This window comes from Punctularia strigosozonata (assembly GCF_000264995.1).
Source record: "Punctularia strigosozonata HHB-11173 SS5 unplaced genomic scaffold PUNSTscaffold_15, whole genome shotgun sequence".
Classification (NCBI taxonomy): domain Eukaryota; kingdom Fungi; phylum Basidiomycota; class Agaricomycetes; order Corticiales; family Punctulariaceae; genus Punctularia; species Punctularia strigosozonata.
The window spans coordinates 163,803-190,109 of record NW_006767447.1 but is presented as its reverse complement, the minus strand read 5'-3'; the positions used below and the strand labels follow the sequence as shown (position 1 = coordinate 190,109).

General features: G+C 59.4%; 6 protein-coding genes across 6 annotated transcripts; 3 read left to right on the top strand and 3 right to left on the bottom strand.

Annotated features, from left to right (window-relative positions):
- Positions 1–1,019: 1,019 nt before the first annotated feature.
- On the top strand, positions 1,020–7,345 carry PUNSTDRAFT_146174 (uncharacterized protein; the record flags this gene model as incomplete). The annotated part of the gene is made up of 6 exons (XM_007387713.1): positions 1,020–1,559; positions 1,638–3,450; positions 3,534–4,043; positions 6,046–6,723; positions 6,792–6,916; positions 6,980–7,345. The coding sequence occupies 6 exons, from the start codon at positions 1,020–1,022 to the stop codon at positions 6,998–7,000; spliced, it is 3,687 nt and encodes a 1,228-aa protein (XP_007387775.1). The 3' UTR covers positions 7,001–7,345.
- Positions 7,346–7,871: 526 nt separating this feature from the next.
- Positions 7,872–9,174, top strand: PUNSTDRAFT_138050 (uncharacterized protein; the record flags this gene model as incomplete). Its single annotated transcript, XM_007387712.1, has 4 exons — positions 7,872–8,090; positions 8,147–8,903; positions 8,969–9,093; positions 9,154–9,174. The coding sequence occupies 4 exons, from the start codon at positions 7,872–7,874 to the stop codon at positions 9,172–9,174; spliced, it is 1,122 nt and encodes a 373-aa protein (XP_007387774.1).
- Positions 9,175–9,985: 811 nt separating this feature from the next.
- Positions 9,986–13,134, bottom strand: PUNSTDRAFT_75453 (uncharacterized protein; the record flags this gene model as incomplete). The annotated part of the gene is made up of 6 exons (XM_007387711.1): positions 9,986–10,180; positions 10,237–10,407; positions 10,444–10,779; positions 10,822–11,753; positions 12,003–12,427; positions 12,701–13,134. 6 exons carry the CDS (start codon positions 13,132–13,134, stop codon positions 9,986–9,988), a joined length of 2,493 nt encoding a protein of 830 aa, XP_007387773.1.
- A 1,712-nt stretch (positions 13,135–14,846) lies between these two features.
- PUNSTDRAFT_107696 (Dbl domain-containing protein) lies at positions 14,847–18,662 on the top strand. Its single transcript, XM_007387710.1, has 15 exons — positions 14,847–15,217; positions 15,271–15,317; positions 15,386–15,549; positions 15,618–15,839; positions 15,905–16,353; positions 16,404–16,527; positions 16,581–16,642; positions 16,695–16,958; positions 17,017–17,128; positions 17,184–17,255; positions 17,315–17,554; positions 17,614–17,729; positions 17,789–17,886; positions 17,958–18,106; positions 18,164–18,662. Exons 1-15 carry the CDS (start codon positions 15,206–15,208, stop codon positions 18,529–18,531), a joined length of 2,499 nt encoding a protein of 832 aa, XP_007387772.1. The 5' UTR covers positions 14,847–15,205; the 3' UTR covers positions 18,532–18,662.
- Positions 18,663–19,459: 797 nt separating this feature from the next.
- On the bottom strand, positions 19,460–20,407 carry PUNSTDRAFT_138047 (uncharacterized protein; the record flags this gene model as incomplete). The annotated part of the gene is made up of 5 exons (XM_007387709.1): positions 19,460–19,684; positions 19,768–19,960; positions 20,020–20,123; positions 20,192–20,253; positions 20,290–20,407. 5 exons carry the CDS (start codon positions 20,405–20,407, stop codon positions 19,460–19,462), a joined length of 702 nt encoding a protein of 233 aa, XP_007387771.1.
- Positions 20,408–21,525: 1,118 nt separating this feature from the next.
- On the bottom strand, positions 21,526–25,916 carry PUNSTDRAFT_146171 (uncharacterized protein). Its single transcript, XM_007387708.1, has 6 exons — positions 25,469–25,916; positions 24,740–25,418; positions 24,526–24,682; positions 24,282–24,458; positions 24,143–24,222; positions 21,526–24,082 (listed from the first exon to the last, which is right to left on the bottom strand). The coding sequence occupies exons 1-6, from the start codon at positions 25,852–25,854 to the stop codon at positions 21,644–21,646; spliced, it is 3,918 nt and encodes a 1,305-aa protein (XP_007387770.1). The 5' UTR covers positions 25,855–25,916; the 3' UTR covers positions 21,526–21,643.
- Positions 25,917–26,307: the final 391 nt, after the last annotated feature.

Here is a 26,307-nt window from a genome sequence, read left to right as displayed (position 1 = left end):
TCTGTTAGGACGTTTTGAGATCGGCGCGCGTTGGCCAGCATTCGATCGCGCCGGCTCTGGATCGCGCCCCCCAACCCCCGGATCATGGCGACCGCGCCAGATACCCGGATAGAAACCGTGTGAGCCGCGTTCCCCTGTTGTAGGCTCGCCGGTAGCTCTCGCCAGGGTGCTCAACGCGATGATTGGCCAGCATGAGGGCCGCATCCGTTTCCATGCTGGCCGCCCACCCCCGGGCCTCAGGCACCCCCTCCCCGCTCGCATCTACAGGACTGCGGTGACGGAGGATGTCGGGCACGAGGTTTTTTTTTTTTCCCTTTCACGGGCGAGCGTGCTTACCGCCACCGCGATGGGCCTGTGTGCGCTCTTTTTATCCTGCTGTCGATTTGGGGTGCCGCTCTTTTATCCTGCTCTCGAATTTGGGGGTGCGCGCTCTTGTTCCACGATAAGCAGGCACGAAAGCCGCAGATCGTGCACCCCCCCCCCCCGTATTGTCCCGCGAAAAATGGAACGGGCTAGCGCGCCGCGCCCCGCGTCGGAGGGGTTCGCCGCCGGCGCAGAACCTGCCCTGGCGCCGCCTCCGCGTCGGGTCTGCGCGCAGCAACCTCATCGGGCGGAGGATGAGCCAAGCGTTTTGTGGATCGAGGTGACTGCGACGCTACCGTAGACAGCAACGGTCTTCAGGTCGCTGCCGTCGTCTGCGCAGAATCTAACAGACCAGAGGGCGAAGCGCGATTCGACAAAGCAACGATATATTTGAGGGAGTTACATATTCAGAAAATTCCACGACTTGCCTGAAGGCGGTGACACCGTGACTCCGCCGGCGGGTTGGTTTAGATGATGGATTTTGGTCCTGCCGGATAACATGCGTTGGAAGATGGTAACCAGAAGGTTCCTTCCTTGAGCAGGCACCGCCTTGGGATTAGGACCGTGCGTGTACAAGTACTGGACGCCCCCGACGTCTTTTGTGAGGGATAGGGAAAACGCCTGCTCCGTATCCATCCGGCAAGCGCCAGACCCCCATGTCGGCACTACCGCACGGAATGTACGGATTGTCGTGGATAACGAGGCTGAGTCGCACCAGGTCGAACACGGCCCTGTCGCGTATGTCGGAGGACAACGTGGACAAGCAGGGGCGCCATCTGCTGGGCGCCACAGACGGGCTCCACCCGTCACTCAACGTCGGCACGCTGTACTCGATCGTCACGCTCTCCGACCCGCCCACCGACGAAGCCCCCCGCACACGACCATCGCCCGTTGCAGCGCTCCCTGATCCACCCGTCGACGGTCCCGGGCGTCCCCCGCGACCCCCGTTCCATCCTTCAACGCCCCTCTCCGACTTCGACGAGACCGAGTTCTGTCGCGACTATCCCAGCGGCCACCGTCAGGATGGCTCTGCCGTCATACCACTGCGGCAACCCAGCTTCGCCGACCCGTACCTCTTCCCCTTGCTGGCGCGGAACGAACTGCAGCGCCTCACCTCGCTCTGGTACTACACCAAGTTCATCCAGAACGACCACGACCTGCTCGCCCAACTGCAGGGCGCGGTCGACGTCGTCCATGTGAGCATCGTATTAACCACCGCTTCGGGGCGCGTCATGCCCCACCCCCTGGTCCCTAACCACGCGACGTGGGCCTAGGACATCATGCAGCAGGATTGCACCTCCCTCGGCCTCATGGACCACGACGACTACACGCACATCGTCACCCGCAACCACCCGCTCTCCACCGTGCCTCGCCGGGACGCCCTGTGCGCACACACGATCATGCAGCGCTCGCACACCGTCTTCTCCCTCCCGAACATGCTCGAAGACTGGCGCTTCGCCGCCTCGCCCGCCGTCCGCGCCGGCATGCGCTCCTACGTCGGCGCCCCGCTCCTCTACCGCCCGCCCGGCACGACGGACGTCGAGATCGCCTTCGGCGCGCTCTGCGTCTCCTCCGACGCCCCGAAACCGGCGCCGAGCGCGGTCCAGACCGCGACGCTCCGGCGGCTCGCGAAGACGATGGTGCACATGATCGTCGAGCGCGCCCACGTCCAGCGGCGGCACGTCCAGGAGGCGATGGTCGCCAGGCTCGCCGCGGCGCTCCAGGATCTCACGCCGGGCGACCTCGTCGAGCGCCGGCTGAACGTCCTCCGCGAGTGCTACCCGAGCGGGCACGTGTCGTACCAGATCCAGCAGGACGGCGTCGTCCGCCTCCGCGGCGGGTCGCGCGTCCCGCACGCGCAGGTGCGCGACTCGCTCTGGGAGGCGACGGACGCGACCCTCAAGGTCGTCTTGGACAACCACGCCCCCACGGACCAGGCCGTGCGCGCGATCGTCGTGCGCGTGCCGTCCACGGACGACGCGTACCTGGTGGTGGAGACGCACGACCTGAAGACGATCTTCGACGCCATCGACGTCCTGTTCGTCGTCCAGTGCGCCATGTCCATCTCCAACGTCGTCATGAGCGCGGACCTCAACGCGGCCGCCGCGTCCAAGGACCAGTTCCTCCGCGGCATGACCCACGACCTCCGCACGCCCATCCACGCCATCATCGCGACCGCCGAGCTGCTGAAGGAGGGATCCTCGGACGTGGAATCGACGCCAGGACGGGAGACGCCGCGACGCATGCTGGACGTCATAGAGGGCCAGGGCAACAACCTCCTCGCCATGGTCAACAGCCTCATCCGTCTCAACCACCTCGGGGTAGCCGACCAGTACGACCTCAGCACCTCCCTGCAAAACCTCGCGGCCATCGAGCAGAGCGTCGTGGAAGGGATCACGGGCTCCGCCGCGTACGCGGAGCAGCGGACCGACGTCGCCGTCGTCGTCGACAACCAGCTGCCGGCGGCGGCGGAGCTGCTCCTCACCAACGCGGCGACCCTCGGCCTCGTGCTCGGCTCGCTCCTGGGCCACGCGCTCGCGACGACGGCCCGGGGCAGCATCCGCCTCCGCACCTCCCTCCCGGCCGACCGCGCCTTCCTCGACTTCGAGGTCGTCGACACCGGCTCGGGCATCGTGCCCGCGGACTGGGGCCGCGTGTTCCCCTCCGTCGAGCCCTCGGCCGACCCCGACGACGGCGACCCGTCGCACCTCCGCCTCAGCCTCGCGACCGTGGCCCGCGTCGCGACCGCGCTGAACGGCACGCTCGCGCTCGTGTCCTGCACGCCCGGCCGGGGCGCCCACTTCCGCCTCCGGCTCCACAAGCCCGTGATCGCGACCGACCCGGACCCGGAGAGCGTCCGGCACCGGATGAAGAGGGCGACGCTGCCGCGAACGTACCACGTGCTCGACGGAGGCGGCGGCGCGGGCACGGAGTCGGTGATGAGCGTCGCGCGGCAGCTCGGGAGGCTGGGGTTCGCCGAGAGCCCGGAGGAAGCGGCGACGATCGTCCTCGGCGCCGCCAACACGGAGGAGCGTCCGGCGCTGGGACGGCTGACGAGCCAGTGGCAGACCGTGGTCCTCGTTTCCGGTGAGCCCCCCCCACGAGCGGAAGCGTCGTCCAGCTAAACGCTATCGGGCTGACCTGCGATCATTGGCTCGACGTTCGCGCAGAATCGCCCGAAGAGGAGGTTGAACACCACCGCAGGCGCCTGTCCGATCCGCGCGTGCTCCGCTGCCCGTCGCCGGTCGTCCGCGCGCGCCTCTGGGCCGTCGTCGACGCGGCGCTGCACAACTACCACCGACGCGGGGGGCCGCTCTCCGCGGAGAGCGCCTTGCACGCCTCGCGCGACTCCACGCCGTCCGCCGGCGGCGGCGACGCGCCTCGGAGGCGCGACCGGGCCGCGATCCGCCTGCTCATCGTCGACGACAACGAGATCAACGTGAAGATACTCGTGATGTACGCCAAGCGCCGCGGGTACGCGCACGCTACCGCGCGGGACGGGCAGGAGGCCGTGGACCGGTTCGCGGACGCGTTGGACGGCAGGGCGGGGCGGCCCGAGGGCACGTTCGACCTGGTGCTGATGGACCTGCAGATGCCGAAGATGGACGGCGAGGAGGCGACGCGTCGGATCCGGGCGCTGGAGAAAGACGCCGGCACGGTTCCCAGCCTCGTATACATCGGTCAGTGTTGGTCTCTCTCTCTATATATATGTGTGTGTGTGTGTGAGTGGAGCTTGGCTGAAGGTGGGAGCGCTTGTTGGTTGCACACAGTGTCCGGCCAAGGTTCGGATTGGGACATCACGCGAGCACTGGCGGCGGGAGCGGACGGCTACTACGTCAAACCGTGCAGCATGCGCTCTCTGGACGACTTGATCGCGCTTCGATACCGGCCCGGCAGTTGAGCGCACAACATGCTATCGTCGATCCGCGCTGGGTGATTTGACTTGCGAGTCGGGGGGCGTGGCGAGGTGGACAAAATAAGGCGGAGAGCAAGCTCGTCGTACTACGTCTTCACAACGACACACACTTGCGCTGCTCTCCGCGCGCACACCCTTTTTTTTTTTGTTCTGACGACATCCTGTATTTCTTTGGGGTTTTATGAGGTAGAGGAGGGTATGCGCAGCAACATACATGTATCGTAACGTAACCCGACCTCGTTGTATAATCTATGTCTTGTATCGATCTTATATACTGCTGTTGGTTTCGATCATACACGAAACTGATTCAAGGCACGGCGCTGTGGAAAATCATACTGACTACTCGGTGATAACGGACCGCATGCGTGTCACTCGGCGACGCTGCTGGATAAGATAGACGGCGCAGCTTCAACGTACTGTACGGTCGCACTGGCGTGTTCGCCTCTACGTGCCCTCGATGGGCTTAGTCTGGTTGCGCGTACGTTCCGCAGAATGATGACGTCCGCCAGAATTGAGGGCATGGTCGCGTCGGGGGCCCGGGCGTTATCCCCCCCCCCCCCGCCCCATCCGCCGGTTCTCCGGGGTTTCTTCCCCCGTCGATTCCCCCGGTGTTTGGCGGCGCGCGGGGCAATGGGGTGTCTGCTATTGCTGGCTTCGCCATCCCCGGCCGATATTGACCTGTACGTGTACATCAGTCACGCAGCAGAGACACCGCGCGTTTCGGACTCGGAGGATCTTACGCAGGCGAGCGCAAGTTTGGGACGGGGATGCTATAGAGCGGGAGGCATGTGTTTGAATATGCGAGATCCCCATACCGCCGACCACATCGTGAGTTCGGAGGTGTCTGCTGGATTGGGCGAGCTCGTTACAGAACGCTTCCAAGCGTATTTCATCAACGGCCCGCAATCGATCGAGGCGAGATGGGCCGCGAAAGGCCTATGCAGTGACTGATAGCATAACGCTGGTCACAGACTCGGTCAGGAGGAGGGATTCGGTTGCTCACCCCGGAGTGTTGGCGAAAGGCACGAATGATGCCGAGCAGGGCGTGTAGCACCTTCCGGGGAATACGCGAGATGACATCCAAGAATATACACTCAAAGCACACGAGATGAGATCTGTATACGGGTGCGAAGATACTGGGGGACATCTGTAGCGGGAAAAAAAAAATCCTCGGGCCAGGCCAGTCAGGACGTTCGACAGTGCGAGGTTATCAATTAGGGTGTCACGAAGACGAGAACGAGGCCGGCGTGTCTCTAGCTCTGCAGAGCGCGGGTACATCCTTAGTTGGCTAGAGCACGGCGACGCGTGTTGGAGGTTAGAGTGAGAATCGCCGTGAACCCGGTCGTCGGCGAGCTGTGGTGAGATGGGCGCCATGTATCGTGCAGCATCGCCAATGGGGGGAGCAGAGTGCCAGCCTACATAAACAAGCGGACTTCCTGAGGTTGCCTTTTCAATTGTCTTCATGCTGCAGCTAGACCACCATATAGAGAACGCATCGACGTCTGCGGTGAGATCCATCCATGCATACCCGGGCGCAGAGTCGCCCGATCAACACGTTGGCGCATTGTCGACTGGCATGCATGATCATGCTTCGAGTCGATATACGAACGATCGCGCCCTGCGGGAGTGTCAAGACACGAGTGATTCTGTGCGTATTTTCTTCCGCAGCGATAGAAAAAGCTCTGACGGCGTTCACTCCTCTCAGACCAAAGTCACGGGCTTAACCTGTACAGCCCCGACGCTGTATCCACTCTGTTCTGATTCAGTGTCTGCTGTATACGCCCCTGATCTGTCCTTGCCCGACCTCATCCTCATCTCCGTTGATCACCACCGATTCTATGTTCACCAGAGTGCCCTCGCCACATCGAACAACGCCTTCGATGGCCTCCTTGTATTACCGACAAGGCACACAAGCGACGGCGCGGATATTCCTGCGGTATCGGTGCCAGACACCGCCGAAATTCTGAACATCGTCCTCCACGGGATTTACAACCTGACCTTCGCAAGCCCGCTTCCGTCGTTTGAGGCGGCATCCAGCGCAGCAATGCCTCTTCTCAAGTACGGATTCGACATTAAGCACGTGTTCGCACCCTCGACCAACCTCTTCAAGCTCTTTTCGACTCTTTACGCGCACTCCGTGCCGATGGACGTCTACTGCTTCGCCGCGCTGTACGATCTCGCGCCCATCGCATCCGTAGCGTCCAGGCATCTCCTCTCCTTCCCTTTCTGCACACTGGACGACGCCCTCGCGAAGAAGATGGGGCCTCGCTACCTCCGCCTCCTTCTCCGCCTCCACCTCGGACGCAAGGCCGCGCTGAAGCGCCTGCTCCTCCCGCAGCCGACGATGCATCCACCGAACTCGGTATGCGGCACGGCCGAGCAGCAAACCGTGTATAGCGCGTGGGCGTTGGCAAGCGCCGACCTCGCCCGGGACGCGTGCCCAAGTGAGTTGGGTCAACGGTGGCAGCTCCGCCATCCAAGGCCGCTATTGACACGATAACTCGACGCGTAGGCACCACCTCCCAGGATATTCGAAGCGTGGTGTATCCCATAGCCATCGGCCTCGGGTGCGCGCAGTGCAAGCTGTCGTTCGTGGACCGGTCGTTGAGGTTGATCGCCGAATGGGCGGCAGTGAAGGTGACGGCCACTTTTTTTTTGTCTGCTATCAGCCGGTCGGTCACTCATATCATGGCGGGACAGATGACCATAGTCACGGAATGACTTCCGAGTCAGATATCCTCGCGATGGATGATCCGCACGATGATCGACCATGCTCATGCCATCTACTTACGTGCGCGCTCTCCCGAAACACAGCTTCGACGTCGATTCTGCCGCCGCGTCCGGCAGCGTACCACTCTTCGAGGTCGCTCCACTGAAAGATCACCGTCCCGCTGTTCGGCCATACCATTATGATACTGTGAACCACCGAGAACCGTTGAATCCTATGCTCGAATGCATCGTGGGCGCGTTCTTGGCTCACGATGGGGCAAAAGTCGATGCACGGTGTCTTCTCGTAGTTGCCATGCTAAGTAAACGAGAACCGAAGTAGCCGCTCTCGGTTTTTTCCCACCTCGTGTTTCGTCTGGGGTTTCCCATCAGTCAGCGAGCCCGCCAAACTCCTGGAAGGAAGTCCGGTGCATGTGAGCTGATGCGGCAACTGTGCGGTAAGTATCTATCTCACGGGTAGATCTATGGAGCCCAGGGCCATGCATGGCGCGCTGGAGAGATCGACGTCGGCGACCCCGATAGTGCAAGCACTATTTATTTGTTGACGTTGCCCCAATCAACCGCGTCGCCCATCGACGTCCCGACCCAGTTCCTACCGTGCAGTACTTGGCCCTGCGAGCTGCAGCACCGACGATGTCTGGCGCAAGACGTGAGACAGGGATTCCCCCGCGTCGGCGATGACGCGCGTAATAGCGGTGGTTCGCCGTGAGCCCGGTCGTTGGCGTCGGGGGTCGGGCACGCTAGCCTGCGGGCCTGCATCGCCTAGCATCGACGGGGTGGAGCAAGCCGGAGTGCCAGCCGGAGTGCCAGCCTGCATAAGTACTCAAACGTTTCCCGAGTCGCAGAATGCTGAAGAGTGCCATTGATGGCGAACATCCCCCACGTCAGGTTTGCCGACACATGTGCAACAACGCCAACTTGGGCTGGCACCGTAGGAGGAGTCGGCGCGCCAGCCGCGGGTCCCGTTCAGTGGACCTTTGACGAGATCTTCGACTTCGACGCGATTTCGGACGTTGACAACCCCCCACTGGGCGGCAGTGCGAACAAACATAATCCTGCATCGTTCACGAGTACGAAGTGGCTGGTGAGTTCAGTGCTTAAATTCTGGATCGTGATCTCTGACGCGGAACTTGCCGGCAGGCTCAAGCGCCACTCACGGGATCGGATTGTACAGCCCCGACGCCTACAGCATTCACTTCAGTGTCCGCCATCTTTGGCCCTGGCTTGTTTGTTGCGCAGACAGCGCCCGACCTCATCCTCGTGTCCGCGGACCATGTGCATTTCTATGTCCATCAGCACCTCCTTGCCAAATCCACCAATGGGTTCAACGGACTTTTAGCCCGTCCCTCTGGCCTGGAGGCGTACAACAATCCCGCCGAACTCCCTTCAGCGTTGGTTCCCGAGTCAGTCGAAGTGCTGAACGTCGCCCTCCATGGCGTTTACAATTTGACGTGGACGACTCCCATACCATCTTTCGAAGTCGCATCCGGTGCGGTAACCTCGCTCGTCAAGTACGGTTTTGACGTCAAGCCCGTCTTCGCGCCTTCCACCACCCTCTTCGGGTTGTTCTCGAGATCGTACGCGCCGTCCGTGCCAATGGACGTTTACTGCTTCGCAGCGTCCTACGACCTCGTGCTCCTCGCGGTCTTCGCGTCCAAATATCTTCTCTCATTCCCACTCTGCGCGCTGGACGACACGCTCGCGGAGAAGATGGGACCGCGCTACCTTCGCCGCTTGTTCTTTCTCCACCTCGGACGGACGGATGCGCTAAAACGGTTGCTGCTCCCGCAGCCCGCACACCACGCGCCGAATGCGATCTGCGGCACGGCCGAAGGGCAAAGACTCACCCGAGCGTGGGCGTTGGCGAGCGCCTACATTGCTTGGGATGCACGTCCGGGTGAGTTAGCTCGTCGCCAGCTCCCGCCTGTTACTATCAAACTAAACCTTGCACTCCACGTGCAGACCTTACTTCTCAAGAAATCCGAAGCGTGATGGATCCGTTGCTGAACGAGCTCGAGTGCACGCAGTGCCAGCTATCGTTCTTGGAGCGTTCGTCGGCTTTGATTGCTCGGTGGGGAGAAGTAAAGGTATGTCGCTGCTCCTCATCGTTCATTTACGAGCTCTAGTCCTAATGCTATAGTGGACAGACGACCATCCTAGCAGAATGATGTCGTGACGACGATATCGTCCGCCGAGTTAGGAGCTCTGAAGGGATCCTCTGATTGATAACCTCATATCTACGCGGGTTCTGGTGTGTTGATCGCGTATTTCCTAAGTTATATCCCAGTCGTGCGTTCGACCCCTTGCCATATTCAGGACGGCGACGACAGTGCGTTCTTTGTACCTCAAACTTTCCGTTGTAGATGACGAGCAGGCGAATGATTGTATTCACTGTGAACCATATGTATGCTACCATCTATACCCCAGGATTTCTTATCGTGCTTGCTTGCTACCTTCAGCTGATCGCAATTCATCGACGCGGCCTCAGACCCGTATTGCTCTCCAATTGTTCGTCATACGCCACCCCAGATGTGGGTATGTTTGCCGCAGCGCGCGCTGGTTAAGTCCACGTATGCGTCGCAGTCAGTGACTCGGTCCTCCTCGCCCTAGGTTCGGCGTCCGCGCATGTGACCGATGCTGATCTCATGCATCCCTCCCGCAGAACACGTCCGCAGTCTCGTCAAGCTCTCCGTCAACATACACGTCTCAGAGGCATACCGACTGCGGAGTACATGTATTTGTGCCCTTGCTTTGCTTCCGGTGTATCGAGTGCATATGATTGCTGAGCGCCGTATCTCTCTGCACCTCGTGCCACTGCCACGTAATATTCCGTTGATGGACGATCGTGGAAGGACAAGCACTTAAATGCCTATATGAACGTAGGGAGCCCATCGACTTGGGTCTGACTGCGTCTGACGAAGACGCTGCACGGCTGCGTCCAGCGCATAGGGAACGTCATCTGGATTGATATACTCCCCATCACCATCGAAAACGTATGCGTATATCGTTTGTGCAACGGTCGGACCGTCCAAGTCGTTCATGGACCTTGTATCGAGGTCGCGATGAGCAGAGTGCACATACGGTATCGCGAACGCACCAGAGGGTAGCGATCACGGTCTTGAACCCTGCATAGAGCATCGTAGCCGCGAGGTGGATGGTCTGGTCTGGTTGATTCTGGAAGGTACGTCGTTGGCTCCACGTCAACGAAACCGAAAGCGTCGGTAGCTGACCTTGTCTCCCTTCGCGGTCTCGCAAGCGCTCAGAAACGCCATGAAAGCGCGCTGAAGAGGTATCGCCATCAGCTTTTCGATCGTGAGCATCTCGTCGTGCATGACGAAGCCACTTTCGAGGGGATTGTCCGGGTCCTGATGTGCGTGACACGCGAGGTGCAATATTGTCGCCTGAGGCAGCCTCTCGAGGATGCTTGTAGCGGAAACTCCGTCGCGGCTGCCGATGAGAACCGAGGCGTTATCCGAGGTCGAGAGGGGTATCAACGATCCCGCAGGTAGGGAAGCCTGTACGAGATCCAGCTCCTCGCGAGTCGATGCGAGGTCGGACCACTGTTGCGCGTGTGGACGTGGCACTGCAGCTACCAGCGCCCGGACATCCTGCTTTTTCACTGGCGTATAGTTCAATCTGATACCAAGAAGTGCGCTAAGCGTAGGCGTGTACGAGGAGACGACGTAATCCGAGCACCATTGGCCATCTGCGCCTGCGGCGTGGATGGGGAGGTGGACAAACGGTCCTGTTGGACACCACCACAGACGGGGACGCTGTCTGCAGGTAGAGGGCTGGACAAGGTAAATGAGTGTAACAGGCCATGGAGCTCCGTAATCACTTACCGATATTTCCAAGGCTGTGAGTACCGGTTTGACGATACTGTGCCAGAGACGACGCAGGATATTGTCAACTCTCTGAGTTGGTCGAGTCTTGGACATTTTGAGACGATCCACGGATACAGATCGCGCGTTCGCCACGGCGGTTCGCCAACCCGCCCCCGTGTCCGCAAGCCATGATTCCGTGACCACTGGTTCGAGCGGTATTTTGATCATATGGCCACACGACTTCAGGATGAGCGCATGACATGCCATCGAACTGGGAACCAACACCACAACGGGACCTCTCTCTGCTGCCCTTGTAAGCACCGAGAAAGGCAGAGGCATCAGGAAATGTTCCATTCCAGGTATTTTGCGAACTTCGTCGAGAAGCAAGTTGAACTCCTCCGTCTGCTTCCTTCTCCGAGATATTTGGGCATCCACTATTCTTGCGTCGTTATTTTCCTGTGAAGAATCACAGACCTTGTCTAGCTGTTGAGCAAGAGTCGCTAATCGGTCGCGGAAAGCGTCTGGTACGGCATCAAATGGAGAGCGCAAGTGCAGCGTATGCGTCCAGAAAATCGCGCGGCCTTGCTCAAGGAGTTCAAGGGCCTTCTCTGGTCGTGATAGCTGAAGAGCGAGTGATGCGCCGGTGATGGCCGTGCTCTGACCGATGGTGAGAGATCGTAAGCGTGCTCGCGGATGAAGGTCGAAGTAAGCCACTAGCGGTAGAAGACCGACGACTCGTTCATATACGCCGAGGAGCTGCAACGTCGTCGGGGATTCTGCTTTGAAGACATCCTGATGCCGTTGTTGTATGAGATCGAGAACATGTGTGACATATTGGATTCGTGAGCGAACGTCGCGCTCGTCGTCAATGAGGGCCTCCTCTAGGTAGGAAAGCGCCATAGGAATGTCGCAGTACGTTGTTCCTGGTTCAACGTACAGCTCCGCGGCGTCGACGAGGCATTGGCATCGCCCACGGCGGCCGGCTGAAATATTTGCGAGGAGGTGTTTAGTAGTTTTCTGCGCGCGGAGTGCGTCATCATGATCGTGAATTTGACGGAACCGAGTCAGGTAGCAAGCCGCGAGAGTGGGAAGGCACACTTGACCGTCTGCGCGCTGGGAAAAGCCATCTGCTATCCCTTCCAAATATGCGATGGCCCCGTCGATATCTGTACGATTGTTCGTGTGGCGACCACGCAGCAAGAGCGCTCTGGAGAGACAGTGTATCGCTTTGGCTTTGTTGACATGAGTATCGGGGATGGCAGCCAGGCATTCGTTTCCAAGGGATATTGCAGTCTCGAGGTCGCTCATAGAATGAATAGTCTCAAATCGAGTACACAGGCGGGAGATATAATCCGAAGTGATGTCCAAGTAAGCGCTGTGCGAGGGCAGAATGGTCGACGCAGCACGCTGGCCCCAGAACAACGCGTCATCTAGATCCGCGATATTCCCTGCCTCACTGAAGCGAAGAGCCAGTATTGTCGATAGATTATGGGCCGTTGAGAAACGTCGAGGGTGGTTCTCAGGTAGGGCATCGTCTGCCTGGCGTCCAAACAATATTGCCTCTGAAAGGTCGTCAAGCTTACCGCTCCACTCGAACCTCAGACGCAACTTCAGTGACAGATTGTGGAGATACATCCAATGGTCCACGGATTCGGGAGGAGAACGCTGCAGGATTTCACGTTCTAGATAGATCGACTCGTCCATGTCCCGTCCGTAAGAGAGGGTGAGCTCGTGACGAAGACTGAGGATAGTCGACAACATGCTCATCGAGTAGATTTGGGTCCGGCCACAAGATGCCTCGGTCTCGAGAATGTGGCGCCCTATGTCTACCGCCTTATCGAGATCATGGATTGTGCCCGTTTGGAAGCACCGGCGATACACAGCGGAGAGCATGTCATGTACCGTTCTTGATCTATCGATATGTGTCGGAGGACAGAGTCGAATGGCGTCCTCAAATATCGATAGACTACTGTCCAGATCAACTGGTTCGGTGAGTAGCTCGTATCGACAGATGAGGTAGATGCCGAGGTAACGAAGATGTCGGTGCCTATGAATGTCCGAGACGGCCAGATCCGTCAAAGCCGCTCGTTGCAAGTGGATGGCATCTTCTAGGTATGACGAAGTACCGGTCCCTTGAAAGAGGCGGAAGAGAATCCATCCGAGGATACGGCGGATGCTCGGTTTCAGTGGATGGCCCGTCCCGCAGACTTGAATGGCCTGACGACAAAGGACATCTGCGGTTTGGCGAGCCTGAGCATGAGCAAGGGTTTCGGCATCGAGGTCAAGGACGCGAGCATAGATCATGTACACAGAAGGACATATAATGGCCCGTGCACGACAGATGTCCAGAGCTTCTTTACTGTACTGCACCGCCTTGTCAGTGTCGGTTTGATCGTCGGTGTACCGCGCGCGCTCGTCGAAGGTACGGGCTAGCTCCATAAGCACATGATGCCTCTCTGGGAGCGGTGTCACATTGGAGCGCGAGGGATTTGGTTCCTCACAAACGCGAGAATGGGGGGGAGGTTTGGACCGCATCGCATCGGCCTCCAGGATGGCCGTGAATATCGCAACAGCCTGATCCGCAGCTGCAACGTCGCTTTCGTGCATGAATTGATTGACGAGGTCTAAGGCCTCAGCATAACGACCGATGGCCTTCGGAGGTGGCACTATGAGGTGTGAGTGATATCATGAGGTTGAATCAGGAGCGCCATCGAACAGGTACCTGTAGCACATCCGCAAATGTACGGACTCTTTGAATCCGTACGCACGGTACCAAGTGCATGTTGTTTTGTCGACGATTGAGTATCCGCTGTGCCGTATTCCGTCAATCATACATGTCTGTTGAACGCGTCGGTGACTTACCATCCACGGGAAGGTGTCTCTTATCCGAAGTTTCTTCACTCGACATAGTCAGTTATCAGATAGATGCTCTCTGCAATCGATGTGCACGCAGTCGCAGATTTGGGGAAAACGGGGCGACGACGTCTCAGCTTCATTCGTATTTCTTAGTATTTATAATCGGACCGTGTACCTGACGTGATGCGCTCAATGCCGGATTCCAAGCCTGGAAGACATCGTGCAGAATGACACATGGCAGTGAGCGCATGATCGCCGCATGGAACTAGATGTACGTACGAGTTTAAACCCGCACTTTGGCCTACGGGATGCTCTCTGGTCGGGCCTTCGGATGCGGATACGTTATATAGACTCGGGTGGAAACAAAAATAATATTCGGGTGATCTGAAGCATGGTGATAGGTGGGTCATCCGACGGCCTCGGATACCCGCAATGCCACCTGCAAGCGGTGTGAAAACCTTGGTTATTAGGAATAAGTCGCTTCCCATCAAGAAGGGATCGGCGAACGGCATTCCATTCTTAATCAGCAGCCCGCTCGTATACTGACCATACCTTTAGGACTTGGGCTTGGCGTAGATGATGATAATCCTGCAGGATGTTCCATACCCGGTTCGACTAGACCGACAATTGATATACTACGTGGTCGTGCCGTCTTCCAGAACCTTCTGTCAGCCCCAGCAGCACCCCGAGAGTCATACGCACAGATAAGTCGAGAATCGATATGAAAGGTGAGTGACAGCACTCAGTTCTTAATGCGTGGATTGTCTGACTGAGCACCGATGATGTCGGCGCATTTCGCCCGGTTCGTCAGCGCATACGAGCACAGAGTACGGAAGTAATGTGGAGCGATATTAACGTGCGTTGCTGTTGATTCCAAGGGACGGGGATGACAGTTGCAACAAAAGCAGCACTGTATCGCGGGAAAACCAGGAGGGGCAGAGCATGATGGACCATTCCCACGTGGCACTGACTTGAGTCGTGACGCCATCCACGATAATCCTTCCGGTTAGCATAGCTTGCTTCTTGCCACAGTATTGCTATCAATCTAATGCATCCTAGCCGACAACATCCTAACATCAACATTCCCCCAGGTGCTCGCCAGCCAGACTTACCAAACCCCGCGACAGCCTGGTCGCCCTATCTCTTCGAAGTTGAGCCACCGGACAGCGACCCGTACGACACATGGGAGGACGGTTATGGCGGGAACACACCATCCTACTACGCATCAAGCATTCGATCCCCGGCGCTCAGCGCGCGCTCACTTCGCGGTCTTCCTAGTCGACAGAATTCCGGGGCGAGCAGCGGGAGCCATCATGCGAGAGCAGCCAGTCTCTTCCCGACGCACTCGAGCATAAGCGTGAATCATGCCGTTCCTTCACCGAACGTGGGGTCTATTCACGCGGCACGCTCTCTGTCTGCGAGGCCGTCGCTAGAGCGTGGGCATCGGGCATCGAAGAGCGATGCGGGTCCTTCACCTCCGATATATTCGCCCACCGCCTCCTTCGCATCATTGAGCGACATGGACGCAGAGGTACGTAATCCGCCATCGAAACAGTTCGTCGAAACTCAGTCCGATGGCTTCAGCTACGTTCCATTGCGGAGCAATCAGCGCAACCCCTTACGGACGAGCAGTGTGTTATATCACCCTTTCTGTGCGCGATTTACCCTATGTTGACGGCACCCTGTTCTATATGCATAGATTACAATCAGAAGAAGGTTTGCGCGCTTTTCAGAAGGGACGTTTACTCGAAACCGATGAGGCGTGGCATCGACTACTCCCGACCTCAGCATTGGAGGCCCTGGGAAGTAAAGAGGTCAAGCGCCAGTCGCAGATCTTCGAAATCATCAAGACTGAGCGTAACTGTGAGGGTTCTGCGTCTAAGGCTCCGGCCGCAGTGCTCTCTGCTATCGGCGCGCTGACATACCCCCAGATGTTCGGGACCTCAAGCTCGTTCGAGACATTTTCGTTGAACCACTTCGGAACGCGGACCCGCCTGTAATCAAGAAGGACCGCTTGCGCGGCTTCATAAAGGAGGTGTTCTGGAATATGGACGAGATCCTCGCATACCACCAGCGCATGCTCAACGGCCTTTTCGCCCGCCAACTCGAACAACATCCTTTCATTCACTCCATTTCCGACGTCGTCCTCGAAAGTAAGTCACTTGTCTCCTGTACGCATTCAGAGTATATATCTCACCCTGCTTGCGCATTCCGCCAGCCGCCCTCGTGTTCGGAGAAGCCTACGAATCGTACTACAAACACTACCCACTCGCTAAGGCCCGCCATATCTCAGAAGTCAACCGCAACGGCGACTACGCCTACTTCATCCAGCAGCGGCGACTGGACCCTAGGCTCCGCAAGCGCGACTTTAACGCGTTTCTCATACAACCGACCAACCGTCTCACGCAATTAAAGCTTCAACTCTCAGGGGTGGAGAAAGTGACTCGACAGCTCTACCAAACGTCAGATGCCGACAGAAATGACCTGGGCAGCAGTGGGCCTGGAAACGTCTCGGACGATCACACGGACATCAGCGGGTTGGAGGTGGTGCAAGAGGTCATCAACGGGATCATTAGGACAAGTCAGCCAGGCATCGATGTGGCCGACTCGAAAGCCAAGTTCTGGGACCTTTGCGAGAGTCTCGTGTACCAAAGGGGGGAGATCATCGTGCGTTTCTGTTTCCATCGATCGTGGCGAGTATTAATAGCTGTGTTCAGGACATGGACCTATATGACGAGGCGAGGACGTTGGTATACTCGGGACCGCTTGCGCGAAGACAACGAACTGAGTTGGATTGGCACGGCTGGCATGACTTACACGTTGCGCTGCTGGACAACAATCGTAGGTTGCAATTCATTCGAGAAGGGATCGAGCGCCGCTAAGACTTCATACAGTGCTGTTCACCAAAGAGAAAAGACACACAACTGGCCTCTTACGCCGACACGTCATATCGAGGGTCAGTCACTCTGTTCATCGTCGCCTAGCTCACAGGCTCAAGCGGCCAACAGCCAATTCCTCTAGAGTATCTTCGTTTGGGGAACTTCCATGATCCACCCGAGTCACGGAAGAAGAAAGATACAGAAGGGCGGAGCCCCCTGGGCCGCCTTCTGGCCGAGTCCGAACCGATGTACCCCTTCACTATCTATCATGCTTCGGAAAAAACAAAGCGACGATATACCCTCTACGCGAGGTCCGACGAGGAGCGAAAGAGGTGGAAATCGATGCTCAAGGAAGCGCAGATGGTGCGGAAGGTCAACGCGGATGCCAATATGGTGCGATAATGCGATCTGACCGATGATTCGTGCGGGGTAGATGACGGCGGGGCTTTAGTGGTTCGCGCCGCAAGTGGTAGACGATGGATTTTTCAGGACCAGCGGAAGCAAGTCGCAGGTATCGCCGTCGTCCAAATTCTCCGGCAGGATCAGCTGCGCATCGGCATTCAGTGCGTTGGGACGCATGTTTCGATGTCATTCTTTGTTTCGCTGATAACGGTACAGCCAGCGGAAGTCGACAGTTTATCGTCGTAGGTGCTGCAACAGGAGTGTTCGCAGCTCCCAGGGGCGTTCACGGTTAGTATCGTTGGTACCTCCTCCACCGAATTTGGCCAGGTCCGTGAACACATTTTCAGATTATCGAAAGGTCATACCCAACGTTAATGCGACGTCGATGGTGTGCATACCGAACTTCAACAAGATCATCATACTCCAGAACGGATCGCTTCTCTCGTATTCTCTCGACGTCCTGGCAAGGGCTGCACAAGGCCTGGATGACTCCGGCACGCTGCGGAAGACAGCGACGACGGTGAACTCAAGCCAAGACGGTACCGTGCTTTTCTTCCGAGCGGGGAAGGTCGGTAATAGGACGCTACGTAGGTTGTCCCATGTGTCACCTTCGGCGCGACATCTATAACTGATACGCATTGTTCAGTACTATACGCTGCAAAGAGTCTGCTGCAGGTAACGCTCTACGCCGTCGAGATCGTGGATCAGGCTGCGAATATTCAACGCGGCTCGCCTTCACCGGCGTTCAGGCAATTCGGCAGTGTGAACAACCTCATTCTCTGCGCAGCGACTGTATGCTGATCTCCGCTCTCGCTTTACAGCCTCTTAGTCTGCCCAAAGACGTCCACGACCTGTCGCCGCTCATCAAGACCGTGGCAGTATGCGGCGAGCGGGGAATTCTGATCGTAGATCCGACCAAGTACGTCGTCGCTGCGCCGTTTGCGTTGTGTCTCGCATTTTTATTTTTACTCACCCATCGATATGTCGCAGCCTCGGAACCTCCGTCATGACGGTGGTGCCCGACTTCAGAGGCGCCTCGCAGAATGCACCGCTGTCGAGTCTCAAAGAACGGTGCGAGTCTGCCAAAGCGTTAGGGCTGGTCCGATGCAGCGCGAACGAATTGCTCGTCGTGTACGACGGTACGTCCGTGCTGTCGTAGTGTCTCTGCAAGTGGTGTTCACGTCATCCTCCCCCAGCGGTCGGATGCTATGTCGATAAGCACGGCGTCCCCAGCCGGTCCTCGGGCTACCTCCGCTGGGAGAGCACCGCGAGTACGTATGCCCATCGAGGCGACCACGTCCTGCTCTTCTCGGCGGAGTTCATCGAGATCCGCAACGTGGCGAGCGGGAGGCTGGTGCAGGTCATAGAAGCCTCCGAAGTCCGCCTCCTGCATTCGGGATTCGGCTCGGCGGATCCGCTCCTGATCGCCATGGCCGGGAGCGAGCGTGATGAACACGGCGCGAGCGACAAGGTGGCGGAGCTGGTCCAAACCGCGGAGCTGGAGCCGGCCCCGCTCACCGCCGCCGACTCGTCGGCCGCCTGGGAAGAGTGGGACATGACGTGAGGCGGGAAGGTTGCCCGGTGCGATCATCCGCATTCGTTGTAGCTTATTTTTATTTGGGTATGATAAACATGTGCTCTCATATGCTTCAATTCTGGCCGTGCTGTAGTATTTAAAATAGATGTGTTCTTCGCGGTGCTTGACGCCTTCGTGTCGTTGTCACTAGCCCAGAAGGCTCGGTGCTCGACCGCCCGCGCTGCCTCGCCATGGGTCTGACGAATCCGATGCGACGGTTGCTTCGTCTGCGTCAGACTCGCTGCAAGCGACGAGCGAGCAATTCGAGCGACTCGTCGCTTGGGGGGCTAAGCCTGGGGGAATCCGGTGCTGAGGCGGTCGCTAACCATGGCCACAGTATAGCCCCGGGCGAGTGCCCATCAGGAAAAATCGGACTATCGAAAGAGTCGCTTATTGGGTACCGAAACCCTCTAAAGCTACTAAATGAGCACGTTTTAGGAGGTTTTAGGAGGTTTTTAGCAAATCCGGTTTTTCCTGGGGCCCAGGAACATTCTCGATGACGATTTGCAAAGATGCGCCGCGCGGGCTTCGTCGTTCATATTTCTTTCGTTCTTCTAGCAAAAGACAGGGATCGGTAGGGGGGAAAAAACGTTGCTACGCCTATAAGCGACGCGATGACACGGGTGTGGTCGGGCCGCCATCGTCGTCATATACAATAAACGACTCCCGCGCGACATCCTGGGGCCAAAAGCCAATGGGGGGTTGTTCAGCGGAGCGGGCGTTTGTTTCAGTCCGACCGTCGCGACGGATCCGAGTCCGAGTCCCGGGTCGGCGATTTGCGCCTCTTGCGCCCCGTTTGGCGGACGTGAACGGGGACTTGACGATAAAGGGCGATGAGCTTTGCGCGCGCGCGCGGGGGGGGGCGGGATTCGGGGCGGGGGGCCGGGCGTTAATTTATGTTAATGTCAGTTCTCTTTCACGTGCGCCCGAACGGAGGGAAAGAGGGGGGAACGGGGGCACACACCTTGGTCAGATCCGTGGAGGCTCGGAGACCGGGAAACTCCTTCGATCCGTAGACGTGGAATACGCCGCCGTAGCATTCGGCCAAGGCGGGCACGGGGACGGTCCCCGCGGCGATGGAGAGCACGTTGAAGATGCGATAGCGGAGGAGGTGGTAGCCGCTCTTCGTCACGGATAGATCCTGAACCGTTCCGTCGTTCGTTTCGTCAGGCACGCGGAAGGGATTTTTCGCGGGCACAAAAACCAAAAAAAAAAATCACGCACGGGGAAAGGGAACATGACCGACTTGGCGCCTCCGTACTCGAGGCGGATCGCTTCGGCGAAGCGGCTGCCCGAGAGGTTCTCGGTACACTTCGCGCTCTCCTCGAGGGTCGCGGGGACGGGCTCACCGTGCCGCCAATCCGACGACATGGGGAACAGGTCGACGTTGCATACGAAACCCTCGACCCTGACATCACTGCGCCATGCTCAGCATCACCCGGCGCCCCAAAGAAAAAAACAAAAGGACCGACGCACTCCGTGTTGCGGATCTCCTTTTCGGTTGCAGAGCCTTCTCCCTGCCACTGGGCAGAGGCGTCGACCACGAAGAAACGGGCGACGAGGATCGGAGGAGGATCGAGCTGGGCGTCGGGGACATCAATCAACAACGTGCAGCGTTATACCGGGTCCTGTGTGCGGGCCCACAAACCGGGCGTCTGTCTGCTGGGGTGTGGGTCTCGTCAGGGCACTGCCACATGACGGATGTGTACTCTACAAGTGTATTAGAAAACGACCGAGGGCACGAACCTTTCGTGCCTGCCTTCCGAGCCACCTCCGCCGCCTGGATTTCGCGCAGCTCGGTGCGGACGGTCAAGCCGGAGAAGGTGCCGGCCGCGAACGCAACTGGACGGCCCATGGGGGACATTCTGGTTGGAGTGAGAGTAGGAGGGGCTGGGTGGGGGGCGGGTGAGGTATCCCCCCGTCCCGCCCTCGAGCTTTTTAGTACGGCCTGCGCGAACGTCAGCCTCGCCCACGCCGTGATCCGGGAGTTTGGGTGGGGTCGAGGATGTGGCGGGTCCCCCACCAGAGCGGGGGATTTGATACGTACGGCCGTGGCATATACTCAGCGCGTACCGGATCTCAAGCCGTAGCGGTGAGCCTGCACCTGGCGAGTGCAATACGTCCACGTCGCCAGATGTCACCTGCGATAACGTTGAAAGAAAACTCGAATCAAAGCTTGGTGTCGAAACGTCGGGATGTTGGTAACGGACACGCACCGCTTCTTTTCTCCATTCCGCCACAACGAAGACCCGGCATCGCCCCCGCAGCCCTTGTTTCCCCCACCCAGCGATGCAGAAGCGCTCGATACGCCTCTATATTGAGTTTGGATGTCGACGAGCGCGACTTCTTGTGTCGCCATTACCCCGCCGGACCACCGCAGCGACCAGGCTTCGCGGACGCTTTCACTCTGCAGGTGCGGGACAGACTGAAGCGCCTCGCCTCGCTTCCGGTACTAAGTACATAGAACGGCCACGATCAGTTCGCTCGGTTGCAGGGCGCGGTCGACGTCGTCGACGTGTGGATCTGCGTGCTCATGCATATATATGTACACATCTGAAACACCGATCATCGCAGGGGCGTTCGGGAAGCAAGGCCGTTGGTCTTTTCTGCCTCACGGGTCCTCCCACAAATCACACCCACATAGTCACTAACGTCCTGCTTTTCCGCTCTCCTCCACCCGCCCGCCCCGCAACCCCCCCCCCCCCCGGGGCTACAGGCGACGTGCGCACGCACACGCACACAAGCATGCGGAGCTCCGACACCGTTCATTGCTCGAGGATCGCCAGTCCAGACCGGTCGTCGGCACCTAGCTCCTCTCCCGGGTGACCGGCACAGGCGTTGAGATAATAGCGTCTGGCTCATGATCGTCGACTGCGCCAACATGCAGCAGCGGACGAGGAGGAGAGCGTCAAGCTTCCAAGAAGGCGCCCAGCCGAGCAACGTGATGGGGCCGGTGCTCGCGATAACGTCAGGCGTGATTGTGGCAGATATACAATCAGTGTTGCGAAAGAATCGTAGGATATATGCTATCATTAAAAAGAAAAAAATTCAATAAAAAGAGCGAATGGACAGCGACGCCGAATGGGGAGGGGGGCGTTCGTCACCGTTGAGCGGTGCACGCGCGTTCTATCCTCTTCAGCAAGGACTTGAGGGTGACGCCGGATCGATTGCTGTTGGCTTCCAGCCAGATCTCCATCTCTTGCCGCAGCTCCGCAAGCTCGTCGCAGAGCGGCAACTCCCCAGCGAGCGAGGGGTTGAGCAGGAGATCGAACAACCTGCTCCAGAGATCGATTTGCCAGTACCGCTTCAGCGGCGTCGCCAGCTTCACGCGCTCCCCGGGAGACGCCGCGTGGCTCAACGACGCGTCGTCCATGTATCTGCCGAACAGCATGCAATAGACGATGTCGGCCAGGCCGTGATAGTCGGGCTGGAACGTCCAGGGCAGTCGTTCCCGCATCTCCCGGCAGTCTCTGGCGTCCGTGTTCCAGTCGCTGACGAACGCCTGGCCGGCGGGGAACAGCCTGGTATCGATCGTCCGTCCGAAGTCGATGAGCTTGATGCCTTTATGCAGCCACCCGTCCGCGTCCGGGCGATAGGTGCCGGCCAGGTTCGCGTCGCCCCCCGGTACCGGATCGAGCCTGATCAGGCAATTGTCGATCTTCAGGTCTCCGTGGACGAACCCGGCGCGGTGCATGCCCTCCACGAGTCGCATGAGCTCGATCGTGAAGAAGAAGATGAGGAGCTCGTCCATGCAGGCGCCCTGGCGCGATATGCCCGTCTCCGCCGCGCGGTTCACCATGTCCAGCAACGTCCCCTGTGCGCATAGGTCCATGACAAAAAAGCTCTCGTCGCGGTAGGCGTACAGCGCGTGTGGCACGATCACGGACCGGCGGAGATGGTCGGGCAGGACGGCGTGCAGGCGATGGAGGACATGGTACTCCCAGACGTTGCGCGGCCGAACGACTTTGAGCGCGAACCTCGGCGCCTCGTCTTCTTCGTCCTCGTCATCTTCCTCCTCCATGTCCTCGTTCACGGGCAGATCCGTAAGGTCCTTCGCGGCGAAGACGGCCCCAAAACCCCCTTCGCCGAGCTTGTCGTAAACCCCGAAGCGCCTGCCTTCGATCTCGAAGCGGAAGTACGGCGCAGCCAAGGCCGAACTGCTCGATTGTCCAAGCTTCTTGGCGAACTTCTGGAGGCCATCGAGGAGGTGCGCGTCGTCACGCTTCAGGTCGTGGTATCCAGGGACCGCTGGTATGAGGGACATCAAGGTCGCCAAGCGCTGCGGATCGAAGGGATTGCACGGCTCCGGGAGCGTAGACACGGCCACGAACGATGTGGACGCTGGAACGGCATCGTCTGCCCCCGCATCCTCGTCGCCGGCGCTGGCGTATGGCCTGTCCTCTCCGTGCACGTCCTCCAACCCCAAGGCGTTCCCGTTCCCGCTCGTCTGACGCAGATCCCTCGTCAACAGGTCCGACACCTCCGTCACCGCCTGATCGTCCAAGCCCTCCAATATCCGCCCTTCGACGTGCCCCAGCGGCGTTCCCTCCAGCTGCGCGCTCATCGTGAACTCGAACGTGCGCTCCATCACGGGCGTCATCACCGTGAACGCGCCGAAGCGGCCCAGCGGCTGCAGCACCGCGTGCCGCCCCTCTTCCTCTTCTTCGTCATACTCCGCCGGGTGCAGGTCTGGCGTCTCGGGCCCTTCGTAGCTCTGATCCCCAGAGGTTTCCGCTCGGGCGTACTCTGCCGGAGGATCCTCCATCATCGAATCCTCCTCCGTCTCGGGCTCGTCCAGAGGGGTGAACTCGACATGGTGATCCTGCGAGCCGTCGGTCTCCGACTCCGTCGTGTCCGTGTCGTGATCATGGCCCTTGACGAACATTCCGACGTCGGCCTCTCCTTCCGGAGGAGACTCGGAGCGCTCCTCCTCCTCGTCATCTTCGCGAATGGCGCCCAAGCCGGGAGGACGGGTAGGGTCCTGGGTGATCGTCACCGTCGGCGGATCTTCCGGCTCTGGCTCCTCGACGGCCGCGGTGGCGACCGGCGCATTCTCTTGCTCCTCCTCCCGATGCCTCAAGGGCCTGAATGCCCCACAGACCGGCGTCGGCGTCGGCATGGCGCCATTCGGCACGCCGGCGCCAGGCCTGACGAAGACCTTGAAGGGCGTCTGCGTGTCCGCGAACGGCGTGAATGCGCCGGGAGTCTTCGGGCCGGATGCTGCCGGGGGCGCGCTGAACACGTCGCCGAGCGGGCCTGGCTTGGGATGAGCGCCGCTGCTCGTTGGGGCGGCGGCGGCGGACGCCGGAGCGGGGGTGAAGACGGCGGCCGTTCCTGGACCGCGCGAGAACAACACGCCCCCGCCGGCTGGGGTCTTGGGCCAGTTCTCCGAGGCGGCGTTCGCGCCGTCGCCGTCTTGTTCCGAGTTTGGTCTCGGGGTAGGCTCGGCGGTCTTCTCCGCCAACGCGCGACGAACGCCGGGCGTGAAGACCGCTGCCGGAGTACGGTTGGGCTGCGCACCGTCGACGAAGGGCTGGAACTGCGAACGGTTTCCATCGTAAGTACCGCGTCGGGTCGTTTCGAATCGAGCTCGGTTTACCTTGAGCAGCGTCGGGCCGGGCGTGATACCCTGCCCTCCCCCGTTCTCGTCGGCAGCCGCATCATGCAAAGGTTTGAAAGCTAGTTTACTCTGTTTCAGGACTTTTCGGCTGCGGGGCCGCAGGAAAGATTGAACGTACACGGCGTCTTCAATGGTGGATTTTCGGCGCCGTCGACGTAGGGTCGGAATGGCGTTCTCGCATGTGCGTTCTCGTCACTCTGGGTCCGAACAACCGTGTGCGGATCGCTGGGTCCGGGCGTCTTCGCAGTGGCAGGCACCTCGTTCTCAGCGTTGTCCACGAACGGGCGGAACGAGACTAGTCAAAGCACACGTATGAGTAATGCTGAAGAGAGAACGAACAAGCGCGCTAGAGCACTACTTACGCGGAGTCTTCACGGGCGCGGGCGTTGTGTGTGCATGTTCGTTCTCGTCCACGAACGGCCTGATTGAGCCTGGCGTCTTCGGGTCGGGGACAGATGACGCGCTGTGGCTCCGCGTCAACGGCGGAGGCGCCAACGTCCCCGGAGTGAGAGGTTCGATCTGCATCATCCCTCAATAAACTCTCACAACAACGGGCGAAACGCATCATATAGTCACCTTCTTCAGCGGTGCGTGTTTGCTCCCCGCGGCCGGCCCTAATCGCATACTCTTCTCGGGCGAGTTGTACATCCCGAACACGTCCGCGAGCGCCTCCTTCGTGTTGATCGTGACCGTCGGCTCCGCCGCCAGACTCTTGCGCGCGCCGCCGCCCGTCCTCGTCGCGTTCTTGCCGCCGTCGGCGAAGTGCACTTTAACGGTCGTATCGCGCCCGCCGCTGGTGCTGGTCGCGGAGGCGTCGGAGACGAGCGGCGGCCACTTCTTGTTGAGCAAGCCTTGCGATCGCGCGCGGGCCTCGGCGAAGGACCATTCGGATTGGGTGGCGGGGTCCCAGATGAGCGAGAGGTCGCACATGAGCCGCTCCGGGCGCCGGCCGGGAGGGTTGGGCGTGAGGAGAGGTGCGTAGCGGTTGTGGCCGTGGAGGGAGAGGGGTGGTTCGGTGCGCGTCGTGGATGTAAGGATGAGGGTCGAGGTGGCGGAGGCGGAGGCGGAGGTCGAGGTTGAGGGCGCATGTGTAGCGGCGGACGTGGAGGTGGATGATGGCGAGTGTGCGAACGACGGAACCGGTTTCGTCTTGTTATGCCTTGCGAGGAAGTCTGCGTATCGCTTCTTGAGGCGTTCGAGCGGTCGGGCGCGGCGCGTGATGCCCATGCGGTATATCTCGTCCGCTTTGGCATGGCTAAGACGCATACGTTCAGGTCTTATCTCACAAAAGGCGCGCATACTCACTGCCCATCTCGCTCCAATATGCTCGCAAACTCCTCCCACAGCTGCGCGTACGGCACGCCGATCTCCGCCTTCACCAAACCCCGATACACCTTCGCCTGCTTCTCCTTCGGCAAGCGGCTCGCGTACAAGCTCCACATCTGCAGGTACCGCAGGTCCGTCCGGTACGCCGCATCCTCCTTGAACTTGTGCGTGACCTCGTGCAGGAGCTCGGTGAAGCGCGACTCGGAGTTGGGCCGGCCACGGTAGGCATCGGCGGTCCATTTGACGAAGCGTTCGTAGGCGGCGAGCGGGTCGGCGTCCTCTTCGAGCGCCCGTTGGACTTCGAGGCGGTACTGATCTCGTTCCAAGCTGAGATCGGACGTCGGGCTTGCGGGCGCGGCGGCCATATCACTTGCAAGTTGCAGCCCTTGCTACTTACCCCCCGCGGATATGACCGTCGATACGGAACGAAAGCACAGGGTTGAAGCGTCACATGACCGCGACTGGAGTGGGAAATCCGAACGCGACGCGCGTTTCTTCAGCAACAACACACGCAGTCAAGGGCGCGAAACTTGATCGCCATCGTTATACGCACGCAGCGTCTGATCCGCGCAGCCTGCAGAACAAGGGTCTGCAGATATCAGCCATGGATGGGGCATGTGCATACAAGATCGCCACTGCTCACCGGAAAGACGGATCCGCCAGCTCTTCGTCAATACCTCGTCGACACACCCTGAAGCTGAACCTAGTATTGCTCCAATTCGGCGGCACGATAGCGCTCGTTCTGGGACGACACGGCGGAGGCGTCGTATCTCTCGGCTGCTGCGAGTCTTCTTACAGCGCTGCTCAACGTTACCTCC